This window comes from Malurus melanocephalus, unplaced genomic scaffold (genome assembly GCF_030028575.1).
Source record: "Malurus melanocephalus ecotype Western Australia unplaced genomic scaffold, MMel_1.1 scaffold_40, whole genome shotgun sequence".
NCBI lineage: Eukaryota > Metazoa > Chordata > Aves > Passeriformes > Maluridae > Malurus > Malurus melanocephalus.
Window position 1 is genome coordinate 636,513 of NW_026623272.1, and position 24,193 is coordinate 660,705.

A 24,193-nucleotide genomic window follows, 5' to 3' on the forward strand; every position below is an offset into this window, starting at 1 on the left:
ACTGCTGTGTTGCCAACAACGCCTTTGGCTCGCTGGCAAAGGGGCTTTAAACCAGTACATTTAATTTGGGCATAGGCTTAAAAGGCCCTTGAGGAGGGCGATGCTGGCGTGTCCCCCCCCTTCCCTGCGGGACTCAGCCCCCTCAGCCCCGCCGGGGTAACGGGACTCGGAGCGCCTTTTCCGGAGGCCCCGCTGCCATCGCGCATGCGCGGCGCTCCTGGCTCTCGCGAGAGCGCGGCGGTAAACAGCGCACAAGATGGCGGTGGGCCGGGCGGCGGCGGCGGCGGCGCGGTGAGCACGGGACGGGGCGAGCGGGACGGGACGGGAACGCCGCGGCTCCCTCAGGGCCCTGGGGCGCGGGCGGGGCGGTGCTCGCTGCCCTCGTCTGCGGGGCTGCCTCGCTCGCTGCCGCGGCGCGGGGCTCTCCCCGCCGGCTGTCACTGCATCTCCGCCCTGCCCGGGCCGGGAGCGGCGGCTCTGCCCTCACGGGGTCCGGCCGCGCTCACTGCGGCKTTAGTCCGACCGGGGCGGTACCGGGCACGGGCTCACCGGGCTCGCTCGTGGCACCGGCGGAGCTGCGCTGCAGCCGGTTCCCCGCAGGGCTCTCGCAGCCGGCGACTCTTGCGGCGTGCCCAGTCCTCGGGATGGGGTGCCCKCTTCGAAAAAGGCAGGGAGTGACTCCAAGCATAGCTCTTCTAGGGCAGGGGCAAGTTGGCAAGTGTGAGTGAGTCCCGTCCAGCCCCTCACGGTATGGGTGTTTAACAGAATAAACCTGTGGGCATGCTGTTCCTTTGCTCTTAGTTTCCATCGTATTTCATTATCGTGCTTACATACAACCTGTTATCAGCCAGAAGGGTGTTTATTTTGCTCATTTGTGTGGTTGTTTTATTTTATTGCTATAGGGGTTATTAACCGATGAAGTGATAAAGGCAGGCAGAGCTTAGCCAAGGCCAGGAGTCAATGCACTGTAATTCTGTTGAGTTCGGAATGAAGGGGAAACTTCATAACCACAAGCAGTTCGGTGTTGTCAGTCAAATAAAAACAGAGGGTATTTCTGTCCCTGTTACAAGGAAATACTTGACAATGCTAAATAAAGTTAAATAAAAATGAAGTAACAGCTGTTGCATTCAGACTCGATTAATCTGTTATTGTGCTGTGAGGTCAGCCTATCATTCCCCTAAATCATGTGAATTCATTGATCAGGCTCCTACTTTCCAGTCCTCATCACAGCTGCAAAGTACTGTTCTGTTCTGCTTCTCCAGGTGCTGTGACAAACCAGACATAAATGTTTCTCTTTCCTTATCTTTTAATGGCCTTCTATCTCTCAGTTGCTGGTTGAGTGTTTGGAATTCAGAAGAATACTAGCGTTGCAATTTTTCTTGAGTGTATTATGCACTTTGGAACCTAAGGGGAAGAGGCTGTCTGTCCATATGAAAAACACTTGCAACACTTTCCTTTAACTTCACATTATTGCATGCTGTTATCAGGTCTTATTTTCTCAGGTGCCCATGTTTTAGTAACACACACCCCAGCTCAAATTTCGAAAGACTTTTTTAATGCAGATTTTCAAGCATAGGCACTGCAACTTTGCCTCTCCACTGGTACCTCTTGTCCTTACCTGGCCTTGGCATAGAGTTTGAATCTGATTGTTCTTGTGTAAAATGATGCTCTGTAGCATTATTTCTATTTGCTATGTTTCTGATTGGCAAAAAAAACATGCTTTTTTAAGTGTCTGTGGACACTTATGTTAGTATTTTATTTTGCACTTTTTCCCCCTGCCATGGGATTTGCATGTCATTTTTTCCTCTTTGCTCCATGTAGATGAAGTGGGGTCGATTTTGGTGGTCATTGTTGCCTCTTGTGTAGCCAGGTTAATATCTGAGTGTTTCACACGTKCTCTTGTCTGAGTAAGGCAAAGACATGGTGGAAAATGGTTAAATGAAATATGAACAACTTTTCCCCCTATTATTTGTAAAATGAACTGCCAAAGGTGTCTTTTTTTGGGTGATTTTCAGATTATRAAGTTGCACAAACATGCATCTAATTATTTTTTATATTGCACTGCCTTACAGGTTGGCTTGCAATCAGCTTTGCTAATTCTTCTAGGGAGTTAACTTTGCCATCAGAAATGGAGTACAGGACTCAGCTGCCACATCCCAAGTGACCGAATCATTGTATGCAAAATGGAGAAGAAGCGTAGAAAGAAATGAGCCTGTTCACTAGGCTTGACCTGAAAAGACCATGAAATCTCTGCTTATTTTGGATCCAGCTTTAGGAATATCCAGTTGATCAGCACAGTGAAAGCAACATTTCCTGGAACAAAAATGAACTAGTTTATAAAGAAGAAAACTGTGATTTGATTATATGGAATTTTTGGAATGAAACCATTTTCTTCTATGACCATGAAGTTTGCAAACATCTGGCTTGTTCTGGTTGTTATTTTACTCTGTGGCAAAAAACACTTTGGTACCAGAGTAGGGAATTCYTCTCATGAGGCTCACGTATGTCCTGGATGTTCACGCCTTACTTTGAAAGTGGAGTTCACTTCGACAGTTGTGGAGCATGGTAATAAAGAGTTAAGCAGTAAAAAGTAATCCATGTCATGTTCAYGTGTATGTTACTGATTTGTGATGTTTGCAACTTTAGCATTCAGGGTTTCTGTAGAAGCACATCATCTGCTAAATTCTCTATATTYAAAAAGAGGAACACTTTTACAAAGATGCTTTGTTTAGCTGGAGACAGTGTTCCAACAACAAGAGAAGGGAGAGGGAAATCAAGAGKATGTTAAAACTGAAAATGGAGTGTGGAGGCTCAGGTGGGCAAGTTTGATGTGTTTAGTCACTGTTTATTTTGACCTGGCCAGTGGTGTGCTTGAGGCTCTTTCATGAAATGTGACCACACAGGCCTTGAAAGGGTGAGAAAAGCGAGAGGTCTCTGTGGATTTGTTAAAAGTTTGGAAGCAATACTTGAATGAAAAAATGGCAGATAACTGTGAARGGAGCAGATGAAAGGCAGAGTGAGGCAGATGCCACTGCTGAGATGGCAAAGGGTAGCAGTAGATACCTTGACCCTGCATCCACGTGTTGCCTCAGGAACTTTCCAGCAGTGAAGCTGAGCTATGCCTGGGTGCTTGCAGGCAGGATGGCAGGAATGACATTCCTGCAGGTAGCTGGCCACAGCCTTAACAGGATGAATATAGTGTTGTAAGCCGGGGCTGAGCCTGCTCACAAATCACTGGTGCAGGTCAAGGACTGGATTGTTGAATCTGACTTTCTTTTCTGAGCTTGCCATGGTGTCASTAATTTGCACTAAAGCTCAGTACCATGCAGTCTTTAAACCATACCTGTCAAGAAACAACATTGAATTGGCATATCAGTTTGTAACAGCAAATCTGTTCCCTCYCCCCTGCTCCTCTCATTGTTTCACCTGTCCCTGATACTTACAATTCTACCATCCTTTCAAAGGTTTTTGTCATAATTCTTAGGTTTCCTGATGCAACACTTACCACCCCTTCCCATCACATAGTTCAGAAATAAATTGCAAACTTCTAAAAGCAAAAAAAAGTGCCTCATTGTGATTATTTGTTCTGAATAAAGGAAAACTCAGACTTTGCAATGTGAATGCATGAATAAGCTGCTTAAACACCAGTTCTGATAAAGTTGTGCTCTTGTTCCAGAGTATATTGTGGCTTTTAATGGATACTTCACAGCTAAAGCTCGAAGTAAATTTATTTCAAGTGCACTAAAAAGCAGTGATATTGAAAACTGGAGAATTGTACCTCGCAACAACCCAGCTAGTGACTATCCAAGTGATTTTGAAGTTATTCAGATCAACGAGAAGCAGAAGGATGGAGTCCTCACACTGGAAGATCATCCAAACATCAARCGTGTGACACCTCAGCGAAAGGTTTTTCGGTCGCTCAAGTATTTGGAATGTAAGTTACTTTCTGTGTGGCTGCATGGGATCTGCTTTGGAAAAGTGTTCTTACCCTTATTTCAAACCATCAGTTTAGTGTTACGCAAGTGAGAAGTACTCTGCATTTTTTCTTTAATTAGCAGAAATCTCTTCTTTTGGTTATAAAATTATCAGGGTCTTGTCATATGTTTGCTAAAGCATGGTATGTTTCTGTCTACAGCATAGAAATATTTCTTTTGCAGCAGTCAGTTACCTGAGACTATGGACCTCTGTATCCCTCTTAGATAAACKAGCAGCTTTTACCCATTTTGATTGAAGAAACTGAATACTCAATAATCTAAAACCATTTTTTGTAACAATATGATGTCTTATGTTTGCGTAAGAGTCAATTCTTTTATGGTTTTCCTCATACTGTATTTTCTTTCCTTCATCCTAATTCTACACAGCTGATCCAGTGCTGCACTGCAACGAAACCAGGTGGACTCAGAAGTGGCAGTCATCCCGGCCCTTGAGGAGAGCAAGCCTTTCTCTGGGTTCTGGCTTCTGGCACGCCACCGGCCGGCACTCCAGCAGGCGCTTGCTGAGAGCCATCCCTCGCCAGGTTGCTCAGACCTTGCAGGCAGATGTCCTCTGGCAGATGGGTTACACAGGTATGCTTTTGCTTATTGCCTGAGAACAATGACCTTCTTGGAAAAACAAGTGAAGTGTAAGGAGAGGCTAATTGACTCGAGTTAACCTCTCACAGGGTGCTAGGCTGTGAAGGTTGAGAAATAATTTGGTTTGAAATGCATTGTATATTTACTGAATGCTTGTCTGTGTGTGTGTATTGTACTTTGGGAGGATTGGTCATGTTTATGACCTTTGGTTGAATTTCTGAATTGGAATATGGGTTTATTTAAGATCTGTAACTCATGTAGATTGTAAATTGCATACTACATTAAACATAATTTCTCTTTTAACTTGTTTGAATAGATTTGCTATGGAGCTGAATCAAAAAAAGTAATGGTTTTCTCTTAATAGGTGCTGGTGTGAGAGTAGCAGTGTTTGACACTGGTCTGAGTGAGAAACATCCACATTTCAAAAATGTAAAGGAGAGAACAAACTGGACTAATGAGAGAACCTTGGATGATGGTGAGTGTGCAATTTTTCAGCTATTCCTGACACTGGTGTGTTTTGTGCTGCTTACTGCTGTACTGCTAATAYCTCTTAAAACTCTGTATCTTGAGATAGATGCTTATATTGCCCAGTCTTGTATGCACTTCCGTAGTTTTCTTTACACARTAATTTCTTTGCATTGCAACGCCAGATTTTGGTAGCTCTTTCTGTTAGTTCTGTGCCCAGAGAGTTGCTGGACAGGCAGATTTGGAGTACAAAAATATAATATAGACAGTCAAATAAAGCAAAAGCCAAATTATTTTTGGACAAAAAAATGTTGTGTTCATTGCTAATGCTTAACAAAATATGGTTATTGCAGAGTCAGGATAAAAATCCTTTCAGAAGTCTGCRTTAAAATGCGTTGACTTTCTGAGCTGCATTTTCCAAAATACTGTTTTGCTGTCATGATTTCATTGGTAGCGTTCAGGAGTGGATGGACTGGAGAATGTATCACCCAACTTTCTGATTGTCTGGCTAAACAATGCTGCAAATTCTGACCTCACTGAACCTGGTAGCAGAATGTGGTTCAGAAAGACTAGGACTGAATCCAGTATTTGTAGTTGTAAARTCTGTTAAAGTGATGTGATTTTTGCTATAGTTGATGTTCAAAGGTAAAAATCCTTGGCAATGAAATGATTTCTCTTCTAATGTCTTATTTTATTTCCTTCTCTTGGTGATAGGTTTAGGCCATGGGACTTTCGTAGCAGGTGTGATAGCCAGCATGAGGGAATGCCAGGGGTTTGCTCCAAATGCAGAACTGCACATTTTCAGAGTGTTCACTAATAATCAGGTAGCTATTTTACATGCATTTAAATTCTTGCCTTTTCAGGTTAATGCTGTATTAATCCTTTTTTTGGGAGTATTGCATTGCCCTTATACATGTAGACATTAATAAGTGGGATGGAKACAACTTTCTGACAGTTTCCAAATGTGGTATATTTTTCAGAAATAGTATGCGGAAATCGTATATGTATAGTGGAACRGTCACCCAAATGTACTGAGCACTAGAAATTTAAGACCATTGTCACTTTTGTGCTTTATTTTGGTGTTGTTTCTGCTTTCTGTCTAAAGTCTGTATTGTCATGAAATCGCTGGATATTTTTAATGGTAACTTTGTGCCCCTCTATCTTACATAGGTCTCGTATACATCTTGGTTTCTGGATGCTTTTAATTATGCAATTTTAAAGAAGATAGATGTACTGAATCTAAGTATTGGTGGACCAGACTTCATGGATCATCCATTTGTTGACAAAGTTAGTATGAGGAAGTGGGCATAATGTTTSTATCTCTCACACAAATGTTGGACTTGCAGAAATGCTTATTTCCATCTGGTCCTGCTGACAGTTTCTGTGTTTCATTTCTGTGATAGAAACTTTGTACAATGTACAGACTCTTAGGAGTAGGTATAAGGATTGAGATAAAAAAACCCCAAGCACAACCCATATGTTTACAGAGTTATGGAAAATGCTTTTTAATAAAATGCTTGATAATTTGCTTGGAAATTACTCCCAAGAAGACAACCAAAAGAACCTTTAAATAGAAAATGCTTAACTGAAATCCACTCTTGGAGTTTTTTTCCTAAATCTCTGCATGGTTAATTTATTTCATGGTAAAAAAAAAAAAAAAAAAAAAAAAAAAAAAGAATGATCTGATTTTAGTGAATTTAAGAACAAATAGCTAAAAATTGCAGGTAAAAAGTGATTCAGCTGCATGCCAAGAGATTTGGTTCAGATGGAATTAGGTTTTTGTCTTTGTAAATGTCATAGTTCACTGCATTATTGGTCTTCAAAAGCATTACGTGAATTAATTTAGTTTTCAAAAAAAGAATATAGTCTTTCTTTGTAAAGGGCAGTTAAGGGGGTTGGGGTATAAATTCTTCCTTGTTTTTTTTATGATAACCTGCATTGAAATTTAGTTTAACAGTGACTTCACTGTACTCCCCAGAGTACTACTGGAGGGGATTCATAAGAGCTACTTGATTTTGACATCTGCAGTGCTTGTTACAGACAAGAGTTATTCCTTTGGTGTAACTTTAAAAAGGTTCTGTCAGCAGTGTTGCTGCCGAGGCTGGGTTATTGCTCAAATTGTCTTAAGGAAGTTTGGAGCTTAATAGTGGATATACAGTRGGATGTATCTTCTAAGACTCAGAAAGAAGTTAAGTCTGTTAGAAAAGTCTCTTTTTTGGTGGCAGAGCCTTATTGTAAACATTGGTTTTTATAGGTTTGGGAGCTGACTGCCAACAATGTCATCATGGTCTCTGCTATTGGCAACGATGGCCCTTTATATGGGTGAGTGTCAGCAACCGCTTCAAAGGGTCCCAGCTATGTTGGTATGTGGGTTTGGAAGTAGTTTTGCTTGGTCAGGAAGTTTTCTCTCCTTTTTTTTTTCTAATCTTAGAAAATGACTCCAGTTAAACTCTTTTCACTGTCCTTAATTGCTTGCATTTTGGGAAGTACTTAACTAAATATTTTTCTTTGAAATGGTGGAAAGTCGGTGAAAGAAAAATAGCAGTGCTTATAGCTGACATATCCCTGTCAGTATGAGCAGACATCTTTGGGTACTGTTCTTGTACTTAAGGAATATAGAAGGGATCAACCCAGAACGATTTGTGCTGTACTTCTACAGTAAATGCCTAAAAACAGATTTTGTTTTGTCTTCAAGGCACACAGTCTGATAGTTACTGAGTTAGTAACTGCCTGATGAGTTGCTGTCACCTATGAAGTATAAGTAATCTGATGGCAGCACTTCTGTTACCGGGATAAACTTACGACTGTATCTTGTTTTTTTGGGTGTTGTTTCAATTTTTTTTTTCTTCTTATCTCCCAACTTACTCTAGGACTCTCAATAATCCTGCTGACCAGATGGATGTGATTGGAGTAGGTGGCATTGACTTTGAAGATAATATAGCTCGCTTTTCATCTAGGGGAATGACCACTTGGGTAAGATATTTTGATGATGGCCATTCACATTTGCAGCCAAAATAAGRGAGCCTTGGAAGGGCTACCTTTTTTGAATGGCCAGTTCTGTATGTTGGAGTAAAAATGAGAAGATACTTCATCAGAGATCAGAATAGTTAGAAATTGTAAGTGTTTAAGCAAGAAGCTTAATGTTCTTTTCGGGGTTTCCCACTATTAGTCCTGACCCCTACTGACATTTTTGATGAATTTATAGAACATCTAGTTCCTTTTGATTGATGGTGAGGACTTGTCTGTGTGGTTAAATCTGCAAACATGAAGGCCTGCTCTTGTCCTTTAGTTTAAAAATCCTAGGATTTCYGGTGTTACATGTAACATTGCACTTACTGGCCTGTGGAGCTGAGGTGGTGGTTATGGTGCACATGATTTCAGATGAGCTCACACTGTGATCTAGGTGAAGGGGTCTGTCACATGTTTCTGTTTGTGTATCCAGTAGCAGTGTGGTTATYATTTAGTCAGTGGTTTCATGCTTAGCAGAGATAGTGATCAGCAGTAATGTTGAAACGATGAGAACTTACCCTAAACAGCTTGAGTCCTTTAGGTTAGCAGCTATTCTGTGATGCTGAACCTTGGCTAATTTAGTTGCTGATTTTACTTATGAATGACCTGTCATTAAGTTAAATGCCCAGGTGAAGCCTCCAGTATCCATTATACATTAGGGCAATAATCCATTTGTTTTCTTTCACAGGAGCTGCCTGGAGGTTAYGGCAGAGTGAAGCCTGATATTGTCACTTACGGCTCTGGAGTGAGAGGGTCTGGTATGAAAGGTGGATGCCGCTCCCTCTCTGGGACAAGTGTGGCATCTCCTGTGGTGGCAGGTGCTGTCACTTTGTTAGTGAGGTAAATCTTAATGAAAAATCTCTTAACAGGTATCAGTCAGGAGGGTCATAAAATTCCCTCTAAAGGAATCCACCAAATAAAACTAAATTGTGTTTAGATGTTGCAAAACAGAGAATAAAATCACTACTGTCCTGCCTGAATCGTTACCTTGTCTAGCTACCTCTATGTTTCWTGAGAAAAACTGGRTGAATAGTAACTGTGTGGAATRATAGTTAGGTGTTTGAGGATATAATTAGGGTGAGCAGGACTAGGAGGCAATCTTGTCACATTTTTTAATCATTTGGGATTGCTGAACTTATTTCAACTGTTGTTAAAGAGCAGCTGCTCAAAGTAGGCACCCTTAGCAGGTAATTACCAATGTACTTGTAAATTTTATAGGATGCAGGGTTTTATGGCCATTGTCCTGTTGCGTAAGTCAGCTGTTGCACACTAAAGAACTTGAAAGAGGAAACTGCAAGTCCATACCYTGTGTTTGTTATAGCTGCTCCATATGGATGAGACAAATCTTTATTTGAGAAACATGCAAAAAATTCAAAGTCACCATCGTATTTCCTCCATAAATTGGTGCATTTTAGTTTGAACAGCAGAGCTGTTTTTCCCCCTCRAAAGACAGCTATTTTATTTGGAATATAAGGATACTGCCCTGATTGTAATGGCTRGTCATGGAGCACATTGTAAGGAGAAAAATGAATGTATTGTTAGTTTTAAAGAGCAATATATCAGGAACTTGTTCCTCTTCTACATTTGTATCATGAGAAATCAAGCAATAATAGACAAATATGAASAGCAGATGTTACTGCAAACTGATTTTGTGATCTCTTACTTCCTGTTTCAGCACCGTTCAGAAGCGTGAAATGGTGAATCCAGCAAGTATGAAGCAGGCCCTTATTGCATCAGCACGGAGACTTCCTGGAGTCAACATGTTTGAGCAAGGACATGGCAAATTGGATCTTCTAAGAGCTTATCAGATCCTCAACAGCTATAAACCACAGGCCAGGTTAATTTTAATCCTTAATTAATCAATGGTGCACTATGATTTGCTCTTTTGTTTAAGAGAGCAGGTGATGCAGGTAGCTTAGTTGAGCAATCTGTGCTTGTGCGACAGCAAGGAATTGCACAAGTCTTGTGTATTCTGAAGCATGAATTCTGACAAGAAAATGAATGAAAAGTCCCAAGTTTTTTTCCACCTAAGTATAGCAGTGTGTAGGGGATGATCATTTTCCRTTCTAGCCTTAGATGTTATGAATAATGTGAGAACACAGTGGAAAAGTACTTAAGTTTTTACTTTAGAGAGTAAAGGCCTTCTCCCTGTACTGAAAAGTTTCCTTTTTTAGTGTGTGAAAATCTTTTCACAAAACTTAAAAAAAAAAGTAGAAGGTGTATTTTGGGGCATATTTGGGAAGTGAGACGAGATCTTGATAAACTATGACTGGCATGGTTTATCTGAATTGTTTTCACAGTTCTGTGTAGTGGCTTGTTCTTCTTCTGTTCATTGATTTTTATTCTCTCTTCAAATTTTCCCTCCTYCATCCTGCTGTAGTTTGAGTCCAAGCTATATTGACTTGACTGAATGTCCCTACATGTGGCCCTATTGTTCTCAGCCCATATATTATGGAGGGATGCCAACTATTGTCAATGTTACTATCCTTAATGGCATGGGAGTCACAGGGAGAATTGTAGACAAGGTAAGTATTAAYGCTGTTCCAAGTTCTGACTGGAAATTTTGCCAAAACGTTTCCAAAAATACTACTTTAGCTATGAATTTTGTAGGACAAACCTCACTGCTGGGAGCAAGAGATGAAAAATGTTTGATTAAAGGGTACGCCCAGATTGGAGGATTTGTCAACACTGTGTACCAAGTTTTCAAGCAATGCATTGGTTTCAGGGGCGTGTAACATTTTGTCTTTGCAAAACCAGTTTGAACTAAGATGTACTTAGAGATATCTTTGTATTGTCAAATAGCACTTATAATCTTCTGGGTAGACTTTACTATTTTTTTTTTTTTTTGGCCTGGAGCACAAATGATCTCAGTAAGAATCCTGACACTCAATCATGTCTCTTCCATGGGTCACAGTGACTTGAATGTATCAACTTAACTAAGTTCTGCTGCCAGGCCTGTTCTTTCATACAAGTGWTGTTGAGCATGTTGGTTGGCTAGAGACACTTTTAATGAAGTTTAAATGCRAACTAGATTTGAGAATTGATACAAGTTAAAGAAGACACTTGTCCTGTAACTCTAGCCTAATTTCAATATTTCCATGTGACTCCTAAGGTCTGTTTTAGATTGAAGCTTACATTAAAGGGCGTTGAAGCTCTYACCCAGGGTCATTATCTCCTGGTAGTGCACAGAGATGGTGTAATTTGCCTGTCTCTGTCTGTTACACTGTTAGCTCACTTTGTTACCAACGGGAAATCTTGTGTTCTTGTGTTGCACATGACCTCAGAATGWTAAAGTAGGTTGACTCGGGCAGCTTGTTACAGTCCTGCCTCTGAAAAGCCTCTAGTCTGGGTCATTGAGATTGTGTTGATTCACTGACACACCGCAAAACTTTTGGGCTTGGTGGGCATTTTAAAATGTGACATAATCTTCAGAAGAGCTAATATTTATTACTTCATGCAGATAAAGAGGCTATGTGTGCCAAAATTAGCAATTGCAAATACTGTGTTATCTATATTCTGTATTCTTCATTTCACAGCCAGACTGGCAACCCTATCTCCCTCAAAATGGGGATAACATTGAGGTGGCTTTCTCCTATTCCCCTGTCTTGTGGCCTTGGTCTGGATATTTGGCAATTTCCATCTCTGTAGCAAAGAAAGCAGCATCTTGGGAAGGCATTGCTCAGGGTCATGTTATGATCACAGTATCATCCCCTGCAGAAAATGAAGTAAGTTCTGTGCATTTTGGATTTTCTGGCTTAAGAATTATTAAAACTGCTTTCTGATATACAAATACCTTGGTTTTCATGGTTTGCTCTAGCCCTATCATTTGAATCATACGTTAGATTGGGGTCAAGAAATTAAAGAGTACAAATAATGATCTTTATAGTTGAGAGCAAATTGCATACAATTTAGAATCAGGAAACCTCTCTTTTGAGACCAACATCATAATTTCATTTGTTTATTGTGAATTTTAAGTAATGTATTTTGGAAAAGATTGCTTAAATATGTTTCTTCTAGAACCATGCTTAATTGCTCCTGAGAAACTTTTAAGATTCTGAACAGTCGAACCCAGTCACAGTTGTAACATATGTCAAGTATTKTACATTCTGAGCATAATTATAAACTGAGTTCAGAAAGGAAAAGTCATCTCTTTGTCTCTGGAGCTGGTACTGGTGACTAAGTAGATGTGATACCTGCAGTTTTTTGGTATTTTACAATCCATGGTTAACTGATTCCAGTGGGGAAAAAGGATTTCATTGTAGTTTCTTCTGTCCTTCAGTCTAAGAATGGTGCAGAGCAGACTTCTACAGTGAAGCTCCCAATAAAAGTGAAGATTATTCCTACTCCACCTCGTAGTAAGCGAGTCCTKTGGGATCAATATCACAACCTCCGTTATCCTCCAGGATACTTCCCCAGGGATAATTTGAGGATGAAGAATGATCCGTTAGATTGGTATTTATCTCAGGTTCTATTCAATCAGTATTTCTTCATTGTGTGTTAATGTTCTGGTATAACTTTACTGAATGCCATAGTTCTGGCCTTTTTCAGAGAGGCATGGGATTATCTTTTCTAAGAAATCCATGAAAAGTACTTGGACTATGCTTTTGGTGCAGGATTGTTTTTTGTGCTCTATGGTTTAATTCACGTGAAGTGAAAAGCTTTTAAAATGCTCATTTAAGATACTGAGATTTTTGTTTGGCTTTTCTATTCTGACCTAATTGCTCCCTGGAAGTTAAGGGGGACACSTTATTAACTGCTTCAGCATTTGTTTATCAAACAAACTTGACAATTTAAAAGACAAAAAGAGTCCCCTTGTGTGTTGAGGGAGACTTGTCTTCAAAGCAGGGAAAGGCTTGGCTGACTTGTCACCTTTCGTAGATGGAGGGGGGAAGCATCTGTAGGAAAAATCATGCAACAGTGTCTCAAATTGGGTTAATGACCAGGACATAAGCTTTTGGGAAACTTCTTGGAGTAYGTGGCAGGTGGACAGGATTTAAGAAAATCAAAAAAGTGTGGAAATCAGRTTTCTGCGTGTCAGATCTAAATGACTTCAACACTCTTCTCTTTCAAAGGAATGGTGACCATATCCACACAAACTTCAGGGACATGTACCAGCACCTCAGGAGCATGGGGTACTTTGTTGAGGTTCTTGGTTCCCCGTTTACATGTTTTGATGCAAGTCAGTATGGTAAGCATGAATTAATTGCCTTGTTCTTCATACTGTTAACCTTMTTCTGAAGTGACCTTTCGTTGGAAGACAAAAATGTTTTGGGGGTGCAAATAAAAATTCTAATGGTAGTAGAAAAAATATTTTGGCAGTGGGAGTATTTATTATTTATGTGCTGATATTTAGTTGTGTAGAGTGTTGCTGGAGAAGCTTGCTTGGGAGTTTAGTAGAATAAGTACAGTTCTGTCCTTACCACGAAAAAAAGATAGGAAAAGCCAACCTTTAAATGGGTTAAAATACCCCTCTGTATTCAGTCCCACAAAGAACTGTATTTGCCAAAAGATTTTGGCACAGTCAAAATGAAGCATGACCTGATAACAGACGAAAATCAAAGGTGTGCATCCTGGTTCCTTTTTTATGTTTAGTGATCTTTGATTAGATAAAAGAGTGASTAAAGTGTTCATCCAACCGTATGCAATAGCAAAGCAGTGTGTGGCTTGTTTCTGTGTTTATCAGGAAGGAAATTTGATAGGTTGGCCAGGCAGGGTACAGACCAAGCTGTTGTGCTTGCTTGTTCACAGGAGTGGGAGAGGGTTATAGGAAAGTGGCAGTGGCATTTTAGTCAAACGTACAAAATGCAGTTGTAATTTTCAAGGTGTGAATCAAACCACATTTCCRAGTGATTGCTGTCTACCTGGCTGCCAGACTGCAGTAGTGAGGGGAGTGCCTGTTGGAACTGGAGCAGTGGAAAACCTCCTGACCAGGGTGTATCTGCRTTAGCACTAGACCAAATTGCAAAATGTACAACTGACACATTCAGTTCTTGAGACCACACAAGCAGTGGTAATAAGTAACGCCCTGAAAACCTGATGTTCTGCCAAACTAATTTTTAGATACATTGGTAAACTAATTGTCTCTTATTTACTTTGTTAAATATGACTTCATTAGTTGAGCTGCCAGAGCAGGGCACATGGACTGTGCAAAATGTGCACTTGTGTTGACTTCTGCGTGGGTTGTGTGAATAAAGATAATGTTGCAATGACCAACCTGGTGAACTCCTGTTTCTGCTTTCACACACAGGGACTTTATTGATGGTGGACAGTGAGGAAGAATATTTCCCTGAAGAGATCACCAAGTTGAGGAGGGATGTTGATAATGGACTTTCACTAATAGTCTTTAGTGACTGGTACAACACGTCTGTGATGAGAAAAGTCAAGTTTTATGATGAAAACACAAGGTACTGATCGATTTCTCAGTTCTCTAGGAGCTCAAACATTACAGAATTKCCATTTTATGCACATATTACCCCTAAAAATCCCAGATACGGTACACTGTACTTAAGCACTTGGATGTTAGCTGTAAGAAGGGATTACTTGAAGGAAAATGGACCTTAAACTGCAGCTTAAGGAGCAAAAACTACTTATTTTATCTTGATTGTGAAGGCTTCTTTGGYTCTGTATTYTRCTTTTCATGCCAAGAAAARCATATACAGTGAAAAGAAATAAGAAATTGGAGACCAACAAACAAAAGTGGACGTGTTTTTACTTCAGGAGAGCAGAACAGAAAGAAAATGTGTGTTGCAAGTAGTGCCACCACTGCTTCCACCAGCAGTTGTGCACGCATTACTGAAATTATTGCATGGATTGTACAAAGAAAAAATACATGACATTTTGCTTCATTATAAAAAATGAGAAGCAAGGAACATGACTGTCATTTGTACGTCAGCTTAGCCAAACAAAGTGCGTAAGACTGAATTTATTTCTAGTAAGTTGAAGTTTTTCATGCAGCTGAAATGCACTGAGATCTTCACATCAGTATTATTTAACTTTTACTCAGAAGCATTGTTGTCAGAGAGACAGCTGCTCGGATGCCCCTGAAGCTAAATAAGACTTTGATTTCTGTTTCATTATTTAAATGTCTTTGTAACAGTCTGTATGCTGGAAGGCACATGACTGTTATCCAGACTTTAGGAGTATATCATGTATACTAATGAACAGTGTTACACTGTAATTTTTACAGGCAGTGGTGGATGCCTGATACTGGTGGTGCTAATATACCAGCTCTCAATGATCTGCTTTCTGTCTGGAAYATGGCCTTTAGTGATGGGCTCTATGAAGGGGATTTTACCATGGCAAGTCATGAAAGTGAGTACTGGTGTCCATTGCCTACACAGGGTGGGGTGTTTGGAAAACTGTTTTCTGCAAGTTTGAGGTTGAGCAAGAYTTAAGGGAACCAGTCAAATTCAGTGAAAAGAGTCTAGAATGCATACTTAAATGATTGCTTCCTATGTAGACTTTTTCTGTGGTATTTGATTAAGCTTTTCAGTTTAAAAAAATGTAATGTCCACCTCCTAAATGGAAAGATTTGAAAACCGTGTGTAAAAGTGAACCCGTGGAAGCTGTGCTTAGAAATGCCTTCTCTGCAAATACTCACATTGGTCGAAGTGTGAAAATTCAGTGCAGTTTCCTGGGAATGTTTTCTCCTGGTCTTGTTGGGTGGGGAAGGGAGGTAGTGTCATTTTTGGTCTGAAGTGCAGTTTTGTGGTATCTTTCAGTGAATTATGCGTCAGGGTGTAGTATTGCAAAGTTTCCAGAAGATGGCATCGTCATCGCACAGACTTTTAAGGATCAAGGTAGGAGCTTCCTTGCCCTTTTTTTCCCTATTTTGAGTAGAATTTTGGGGTCTGTGCACAAGCAAAGTTGCACAAGCAAAGTTGTAAAGTCTGAAGGTCTAAAACAAATAAATTTAAAACCACACAGATAGAGTATATATTTTTGCATTTTTTTCATTTTGCAGTTGGTGCCTAACAGGCAGCTGCAGTGTGACYTTGTATACAGTTATTAAATGATACAATACCCAAGTGTGTATATGCAGTCCTTTATTGTGATTGTTTTATGGAAATAATTGCATGTGGGTGTGTCTCAGGAAGGGGAGGAATTATTTTATAATTGTGTTACTTGTTGTTCAGGCTTCTCATGAATTTCAAGTGCTGCTGAAATATATCCTCTGATCATTGCCATATTTAGCATGAATGTTGTGGTGATATGAGAATATAAATAAAGAAAATTTTAGTAGACAGAATATCACCAGCTAAACTGTCATAAGGGAAAATTTTAGCCGTACAGGATGCTTGTGGTCTCAGACTTCAGTGATCTGTTCTCTGTGCATTTGCATTCTCTTTTATCATAATATCTTTTCATTTGTGAGGGGGTAATTCATAACTGCAGTGGCAGCAGACAGTTTGAAAACAAAAATCTTGTATTTGATGAGCATTTAGGAAGTGCTGAGCAGGAGCAAATGACCAGAACTCTTAAGCTGTTGCAGGTCAGGTTTGTGCACATGAGTGTAGATGTTTGAGTGTGAGAGCAGAGGTACATGCAGTGCTTTGGATAGAACTCAGAAACTGCCAGAGAAGATCAGTGAGTTTGTTATATTTTTGAATTTCAATGTGCAGCAGAGCTGATTGCCTAGTGGAGAAAATTTTGGAACAGTAGATCTTATCTGTGTGAACTTCCTGGAGGAAAGACAATATCCCTGTGTGCTGATGACTTAGGTATTTCTTTATGTGAGAAAGTGTCAATTTGACAAGTAGCCTGCCAGACCTGCTTTTTTCTGTTGAATCCTTTTCATTGCAATCCATTAAGCAGAGGAGCTCTCTGGTTTGCTTTTGCTATCTAAACTGTCTCAGGTAAAGGGGATAAATTTCTAATACAAATTTGAAATTTGCTTTTTGAAACAGATGTTAAAGGTAGGAGGCCTTTTCTGTAGAATTCTGCATAAGGATGGAAATGACATAAAGAGCAGAACATTTTGATTTTAAACCTTTTGCTGAAGATACTAGAACTTTTCATTCAAGCTTGTTGAGGATAATCCAGGTTGTGGAGTCTTTTCTTTTTCTCCACCAAAGGAAGAAAAAACTATCAGTAGGAAAGTTTACAATCAGGCTCTTGGAGCAGTTTMATTTTTATCATAACATCGTGGGGGTTTTGAAAACTTCTTGCAAAAACGTGTGGCCTGATGTGGGGCAKTGTTGCATTTGTGAGTTTGCAATGYAGGCTGTGTTTATTTATGGGTAGATTGATATTGGTAGTCTGCAGGCTATKGAATATATTTGTGCTTTRCTTTAGGTCTTGAAGTTTTAAAGCAGGAGACTGCTGTAATTGAAAATGTCCCTATTTTGGGGCTTTACCAAGTTCCTCTGGAAGGCGGTGGCAGAATTGTTCTGTACGGAGACTCCAACTGCCTGGATGACAGCCATCGCCAGAAAGGTGTGTGAGCCCTCACAGGGGGAGTTACTGTTCTGCACTGACAGCTGTCCTGTGGGGCTTTTACAGCTCCCCCACTGGAAGCAGCTGGTTTTTAGGGACTAAATATTCCTGGYTGGGGATTAATCTCAATTCTGCAGAGCTCTACTGAAATACTGTGAGGTGCAGTTACAGCAAAAGAGCACCCCGCATTAAATTGCCGTCTGATAGATGAGACTGTTCCCCTCACACAACAGATTTTTCTGTTCCACAAGCTTTGGTTTTTGGGGTGGGTTGTTTYGCATGCGGGGTTTGGTTGGTGGAATTCTTTGCTTCTTTGGGGTGTTTCTGTTTGCAGAAGGCACAAACAGTTACACATTCTTGATCTGAAGTTGTAAAGAGGCCATTAGGAGATCCTTTCACTTTTTGCCTAGTTGCATCTTGGGAATGTTCATATGGAACAATGGATTTTATCTTTTGAGTTTGCTCCTCAGCCTGCCTTGTTCCCTTTCTAATGTTTCCTGTGAAGATTTATGGTAATGTTCAATGTTTCAGTTGTGCATTACTATTTTCAGGTTATTCTACTTTGACACAAACCAGCTGGTGTAAATATGTCAGAAAGTAGRAATTTCCATTTGTTGTCAAAGCATTTGTGGGTAGCAAGTGTGTGAGTTGGGTGTGTGTTTTCTGTGACTCCTGGAGAAGTCATGCTCTTTGCTTACACACACTGTGGTTGATTCTTATAAAATATTTTTTCTAGCAGTTTRTCTGATTTGACTTCATATTTTTAAGAGGTTGCTTGAGTTTCTTATGASATGTAAAACACAAGCTGGTAGATCTGTGACTTGAGGGGTGGAAGATAATCCAATATGTGGTCTTTTTCTGCATTCCTATTGAACAGAACTGAATTTTTCTTTTGTGATGAAAAGTACATCTATATTTTTTTTAAGTATTTTGTTATGCAATCCTTTTTTTTAAAGTATTATTTTATGCAATCCGTCCCTCACCTAATTTATTTAAGTTTAATGGAACATGCTGCCTAAGGGAGCTCTTCATCTGTGGCTCATTCCTTTCTCTACCATACATTTTGGGGTTTTTTAACAGCTCCCTGATTTTTCTTTATCTGCCTTTGGATTGCTTCCTGTGAGTTGCCTTAACACCTACATATTGGTGCCGTAGTACTTGCTGCAGGTTATTGAAAGCACATGACAAAAGGGAAGATAGATAGCTTTAAATTAAGTAGTAGAAAATAATGCTGTGTGACCTCCCTAATACTGTTAAATTCAGAGTGACATCTGAAGCAGGAAAGCGTGGAATGCTTTAAAGAAATCCTTTAAAATTAGCTGTTAAATTGTGAACCAAGAGCTATGYCTCCTGCAGAGACATCGGTGGCTTTAACTGAGGTAAATTCCTAACATTTGTGAATACAAATCCTTAAAATCTGTTTGACCTCTTTGAAAAATCAAAGGTGAGGGTTTAAGGGACACTGGGATTATGAAGATTAATTCCCGTTCCCAGCCAACTGTTCCTGGGGGCAGAAATTCTGAGAAAAATAGTTTGCTGTGTGGTGCAAATAGCTGATAAGGCATTGTCCTACTCCTGCAAAGGGAAGCTTTAGAGTTGTGACATGAATTAGCTGGAGTGCTTGTTCCTTAGGGGTAGGTCTGGATTAAGGCAGTAATAATTCCATAGAAAGTCAAAACGAGGGATTCCTCATTTTTGTGCTTTTGAAGTAGAAAGGAAAAGCATGATCAAGTGTACTGTGGTGTTGATTCCCCTGGTCTGTACCACAGCTGCTGTAGGTTRTGCTTGTACCTTTAGCTGAGATGTAGCCAGACTGTTTCTCCTTTGTTTGTTTGTTTGTTATTTTAAGGTTGAGAAAGCAAATGAGTTATACTCTTGCACTGTAAACAACAACTTATTTTTCCTTGCAAGCTATTTATTTTGTCCTTTCAAAAAAAGAGTTGCTTCTCCATTTCCCTGTTAAAAATTGTACCAGAAATTCAGAGCTTTCTTTGCTTCCACTGAGAAACCTCATCATTTTTGCCAAAACTTGGATGGCCTTGCACAGCCTGGAATTCCTGTATTTGAGACCTGCTTTTTTATGGCCTGCTCCCCAGAAAAGCCTGGTTTGGTACACAAGGGAAGATATTTTAAGGTTGAACAGGTTACTGTTGTGTTTGTGTGTTCCGGGGGAATGTGGGGTGAGTGTTGAAAGTTGCATCTTTCTGAAAGTGAGCCTAGAACTTCAGGAGAAAAGCAAGAGCCAGAAAAATGGATTGTAATTCTAAATGTCATTAAAGCCTTCTTAGCAGAAAGATATCCATTTTAAATGTATAATGCATCTCTTGTTTTGGGGCTTGGGGCTGTGAAATGCACAGATTGCTTTTGGCTCCTGGATTCCCTGCTGCAGTACACATCCTACGGGGTGATGCCGCCCAGTCTCAGCCACTCCGAGAACAGGCAGCGGCCGCCGTCGGGAGCCGGCTTCTCCCTCCCCGAGCGCATGGAAGGTGAGAGCCTCAGTGGCCAGCAGAGCCTGCAGCTGAGGGAGTGTCAGGGCAGGAAGGCTGGGCCWGTAGGGTTAGTTTGTTGTGAGCTCTGCAAATTTCTGCTGTTTTACTGAAAGAGATCACTTATTGCATGGTTTTGTTGTGATAGAGTTGTGATTAGATGAAAGAAACTGTTCTGTTTGGAGAGTGGGAATGTTCAGATGCCTGGGGGGCATTCTCGTTACTAGCTACAGAGCATTATAAATCATTCAGTCTTATCTCACATGCTGCCAGAAAAACTTGGGCTAACTGCTATGGTAGGTGCAGACTATTACTGTTTTGTAAGGTACCCTTAGGTTAATTCTGACTGATAGTTGGCTATGAGTCGTCCTTACTGTAAACAGCCTCTGGGTTTACAGCAGCACCGTTTAGCGCAGAGTTAGTGTTGGTAATTCTTATCTTGCCTGTTTTGGTAACCCAGTCTCTCTCTGCYGTGAATTGTAGGTAACCATTTGCATCGATACTCAAAGGTGCTYGAGGCTCACTTGGGAGACCCTAAACCCCGGTCTCTTCCTGCTTGTCCTCATTTGTCCTGGGCCAAACCACAACCTTTGAATGAAACTGCCCCCAGGTTAGTATATGTCTTCCTCATACAAGAAATCTCACTTTTGAGTTCAACCARAAAATTATTTGTTCCATCTGCTTTTGAAAGGGACAGCTTTAATGCGTTTTCCTAGAGAAATACCAGATTGCAAAGAGGAAATAATGATTAATGCCTCTTCAGTGAATAATTCTGACTCACGTAATAGCTACACTATGAAACTGTGTGAATTAAAAATAACTTCACTAGTCACTGTTGTGACTCAGTGATTCCAACTTTGACTGAACAGTCCTGATGAAAGGCATCATCATTGTGTGCCTTGGAAAGAGTTTTCTGAAGCATCTTCTTGGACAGCTCTGCTAGTGCTGCCTTCTCTTTGTGTTATTTGTCAGCCCCTTGAAGGAAAGTGCTCAGCACTCAGCCCTTGCTTGTCTGCTGGGCTGCCGGTGGTTATTTCTGGGACGCTGTGCAAGAGAGAGAGTTGTTGGTAAATAGTTGCTAATCTAGATTGTGTCCCTGAGGTGTCTGAATTTAAGTTTGGAGACCTGCAAACTGCAGAACCTAAAGAATGGGTGGGGTTTTCCCTTGSGTCCAGACTAGTGAGTTATATGTAGGTTGTATATGTACTGTCACTTTCTCTATATGTTGCTAYAGAACTCCTTGCATTAATGAAGTAAGTAGACAGACACCTCTGTCTTTAAATTTCTTCTAGCAACCTTTGGAAACATCAAAAATTACTSTCAATTGACCTTGATAAAGTGGCACTGCCCAGTTTCCGACAGAACCGACCCCAAGTGAGACCATTGTCTCCTGGAGAAAGCGGAGCATGGGACATTCCTGGTGGTAAGTACTGAAATGTTTGAAAATCGYTGTTTTGGTTTTGCTTTTTGCATGAGCTTTGAAAAAAAACCTGAAACACAGCACAGCCATGTGAGAGGCTACTGTTTATTTTCAGTGAGAAAAAAYGTGGCTGTGTTATAAAACGCTGTCTGATGACGATTGTCCTTGCATATGAATAGTTTGCTCAATAGAAAGTGTGCATGACATACTGGGAGGAAGATCTTGGTGGGTGTATTTTTGATAGCTGAGGTTTGTTTTGGTGTTCAGACTAATGGGTGTTCCATCCTTGGGAACTGTGACCACATTCCCACTGCTAATTAAAATTCCTTCCATGAGTGCACAAAAGAGGCAGAAGAGTTTGTCAGAGTGGTGCCTTGGGCAAGTTGTTAACTAACAGATACTGTGGAGCACTCAAAACAGCTTTCAGGTGGGCAGCTCTCTTGTAGGAGTTGGCACTGCAGGCCCAGCTGGAAGCAGTTGGAAAGCCTCATACATGCTCTTTTGCCAGTCTGAGCTGCTAGACCAAAGACACCTGTAATGAAGGGTTTGTTTTTACAGCTCATCCTCACTATGTGAAACAGTCTCTGGAGCAAGCAAGCATGAAATCACTTTCCTTGTTCCATCAAGATTTGAATTACAGCAATTACTTAGTAGTAAGATTACGGTCAAGTGTTTGCATCTCTCTTCTAATGCAAAACAGAAGATTGTTGTTACAGGGGAAATCTGGGCTTTCATGTGCCCAAATAGGTCAAGGTGGAAAACTGGTGCTTTTCTGTAACATTAGCATCCTGTCTGATTTTCGCTAATCGGTCTGCAGCTGTTAATCTTCCTGTCTGCAGTGTAATCTGATTAATGGCTGCCTGGGCTTTGAACAAGAGTTAGGGCAGATCCTTTTGGTCAATGGCATTAACACCACAAAGACATYGTGGCTCACGTGGGAACTGCTGGCTTCCAAACCTCTTTGCCTTTCTAGGTATAATGCCGGGCCGGTACAAYCAGGATGTGGGACAGACCATTCCCGTCTTTGCCTTTCTCGGTGCCATGGTGGTCCTGGCGTTCTTTGTGGTGCAGATCAACAAAGCRAAGAGCAGGCCAAAGAGACGGAAACCGCGAGTGAAACGACCACAGCTGATGCAGCAGGTTCATCCACCAAAGACACCTTCTGTGTGAAAGCTCTGCCTTGCCAAAGATGACTTCCTTTGACCAGTTGCTTTCCAGGGCCATGGATCGCTCCCAGTGGAGGTGCAGTGATTGTGCACCTGACATCATCTCATAGTCTTTGGTTTGTGGAGAGGAAAAGAAAGAACGTCAGCTGATGGTCTGTACATAAAACTGCAGCTTTAAGCAGCTGAAGCCACCAAAGACTTGAATACTGTTTAAATGGCTGCWTAGTCACTACATATCCCAAGAGGGGGAAAATGGACCTTTTTTTTAAGCTGACCAAACTAAAATTTATTTGTTTAGAGGCTATTTTCTATATTTATTGTTGGGGAGGGTGGGGGAAAAGTCACTTTAAGGGCCTCTGCTAAGGAAAAACAAGTGCATTTTTTTGGATCGAATGCAATTTTCTAGAATGRTATTATGCTGAAGAGTATAACGTGCACCATTAAAGGAGGAAGGGGCTGAGAGAGACCAGTACAAATCAGTGAGGCATACTCCTGCAGTTTATTTTTATAAAGCCAACTACCATGATGTTTTGTAATTTTTGGTCATGATTTCACCATTGTTGGTGAAGCAGATTTTTCAATAAATATGTTATCTATATGAAGCAAAGACAACGTGCTAAGTGGCTCTTCTTTCCACTGGCAGKCAAAGAGAGCAAATTGTTGAGTAGAGAATATTTTCCTGTCTCCTGTGTTCCCACCATGTATTTGTGCTTGCCAGCAGTATCCCAAGTTGCAGACTTCYCTTTGGAGCACTAACTGGGCAGTCGTACAAACAGTGCTTGCTCTGAGGGAGTGCAAAGTCCTGGAAACCTTCAAAACTCAGCAGCACATGAAAAGGAGAGAACTCCCCAAGAGCTGTATAGAAAACTGTCATGGGGGTGGCACCTAACAGCACCATGTGRTGTCACAGAGAGGAAAACCCAGTCTCCTTTGGTTTGTCCTGCTTGAAAGCCTGTGAGTTGTCACTGGCCTAAATAAGGCTATGAGCACAAGTTTCCCCTGTCCCTGCAGTGCTGTTTAATGTCGCTATCATTGAAATAACTTCTCTCTTTTGTAGTGAAATTGTGRAGTTTTCCCTGCCTACTGCTTTCATTGTTGATCGAAATGAGCACCTTTTCTTAGGAGGAACCAGGAGCTGTTGGCTGCCTGTATTTATGAATGGAATGGCACCCTGCACTGGTGAACAGTCCTGGGTGAGTTTGTGGGCAGCTCTGGGCTTGGCTGGAGAAAGAGGAGGCAGGGACAGCCCTGCTGGGCAGTCTGACTGCACCCATTCTCTTAGGGCTGACAGTCAGGGATGGTGGTGGGCTGTGGAATGGGCACTGCAGGAGAGAACTTTGCTCATGTAGTCTGGGAAAAGCCTATCCAGGGAGCCATGGATAGGGTTTGACAGTGCATGAGTGTCCTGCAGAAAAGATTGGGCAAACCAATTTTCCCTGACTTCAGGAGTGGTTGCCTTTTTCCAGCRTTTCTCTTCTGGAAGAGACAATGTCCTGTTGCCATGGCAGAGAAGGCACTGAACTTTAGCTTTGAATCCATTAGTGGAAGTTTGTTAGGGCTGGGAAGATGGTCCTGAGGTTGGGCTGCTTGTGCTATCCCAGTGGGGCTGGAGCCTATTGCTCCTCCCCCTCTGAGCAT

The 24,193-nt window shown here is 41.0% G+C and overlaps 1 protein-coding gene across 2 annotated transcripts; it reads left to right on the forward strand.

The window, feature by feature from the left end:
* The first annotated feature begins 128 nt into the window (after positions 1-128).
* On the forward strand, positions 129-23,167 carry MBTPS1 (membrane bound transcription factor peptidase, site 1). Of its 2 annotated transcripts, XM_057364576.1 has the most exons (23): positions 129-291; positions 2,073-2,565; positions 3,677-3,934; positions 4,362-4,565; positions 4,936-5,046; positions 5,751-5,860; positions 6,207-6,323; positions 7,291-7,358; positions 7,907-8,009; positions 8,734-8,885; positions 9,721-9,882; positions 10,426-10,570; positions 11,582-11,770; positions 12,325-12,497; positions 13,118-13,233; positions 14,293-14,449; positions 15,232-15,356; positions 15,767-15,844; positions 17,340-17,480; positions 19,838-19,969; positions 20,453-20,579; positions 21,262-21,392; positions 22,363-23,167. In XM_057364576.1, the coding sequence occupies exons 2-23, from the start codon at positions 2,379-2,381 to the stop codon at positions 22,557-22,559; spliced, it is 3,183 nt and encodes a 1,060-aa protein (XP_057220559.1). In that variant the 5' UTR covers positions 129-291; positions 2,073-2,378; the 3' UTR covers positions 22,560-23,167. The 2 variants fall into 2 exon arrangements, with proteins under 2 accessions (XP_057220559.1, XP_057220561.1); XM_057364578.1 differs by lacking the exon at positions 129-291 and having other exon boundaries at positions 1,027-2,565.
* Positions 23,168-24,193: the final 1,026 nt, after the last annotated feature.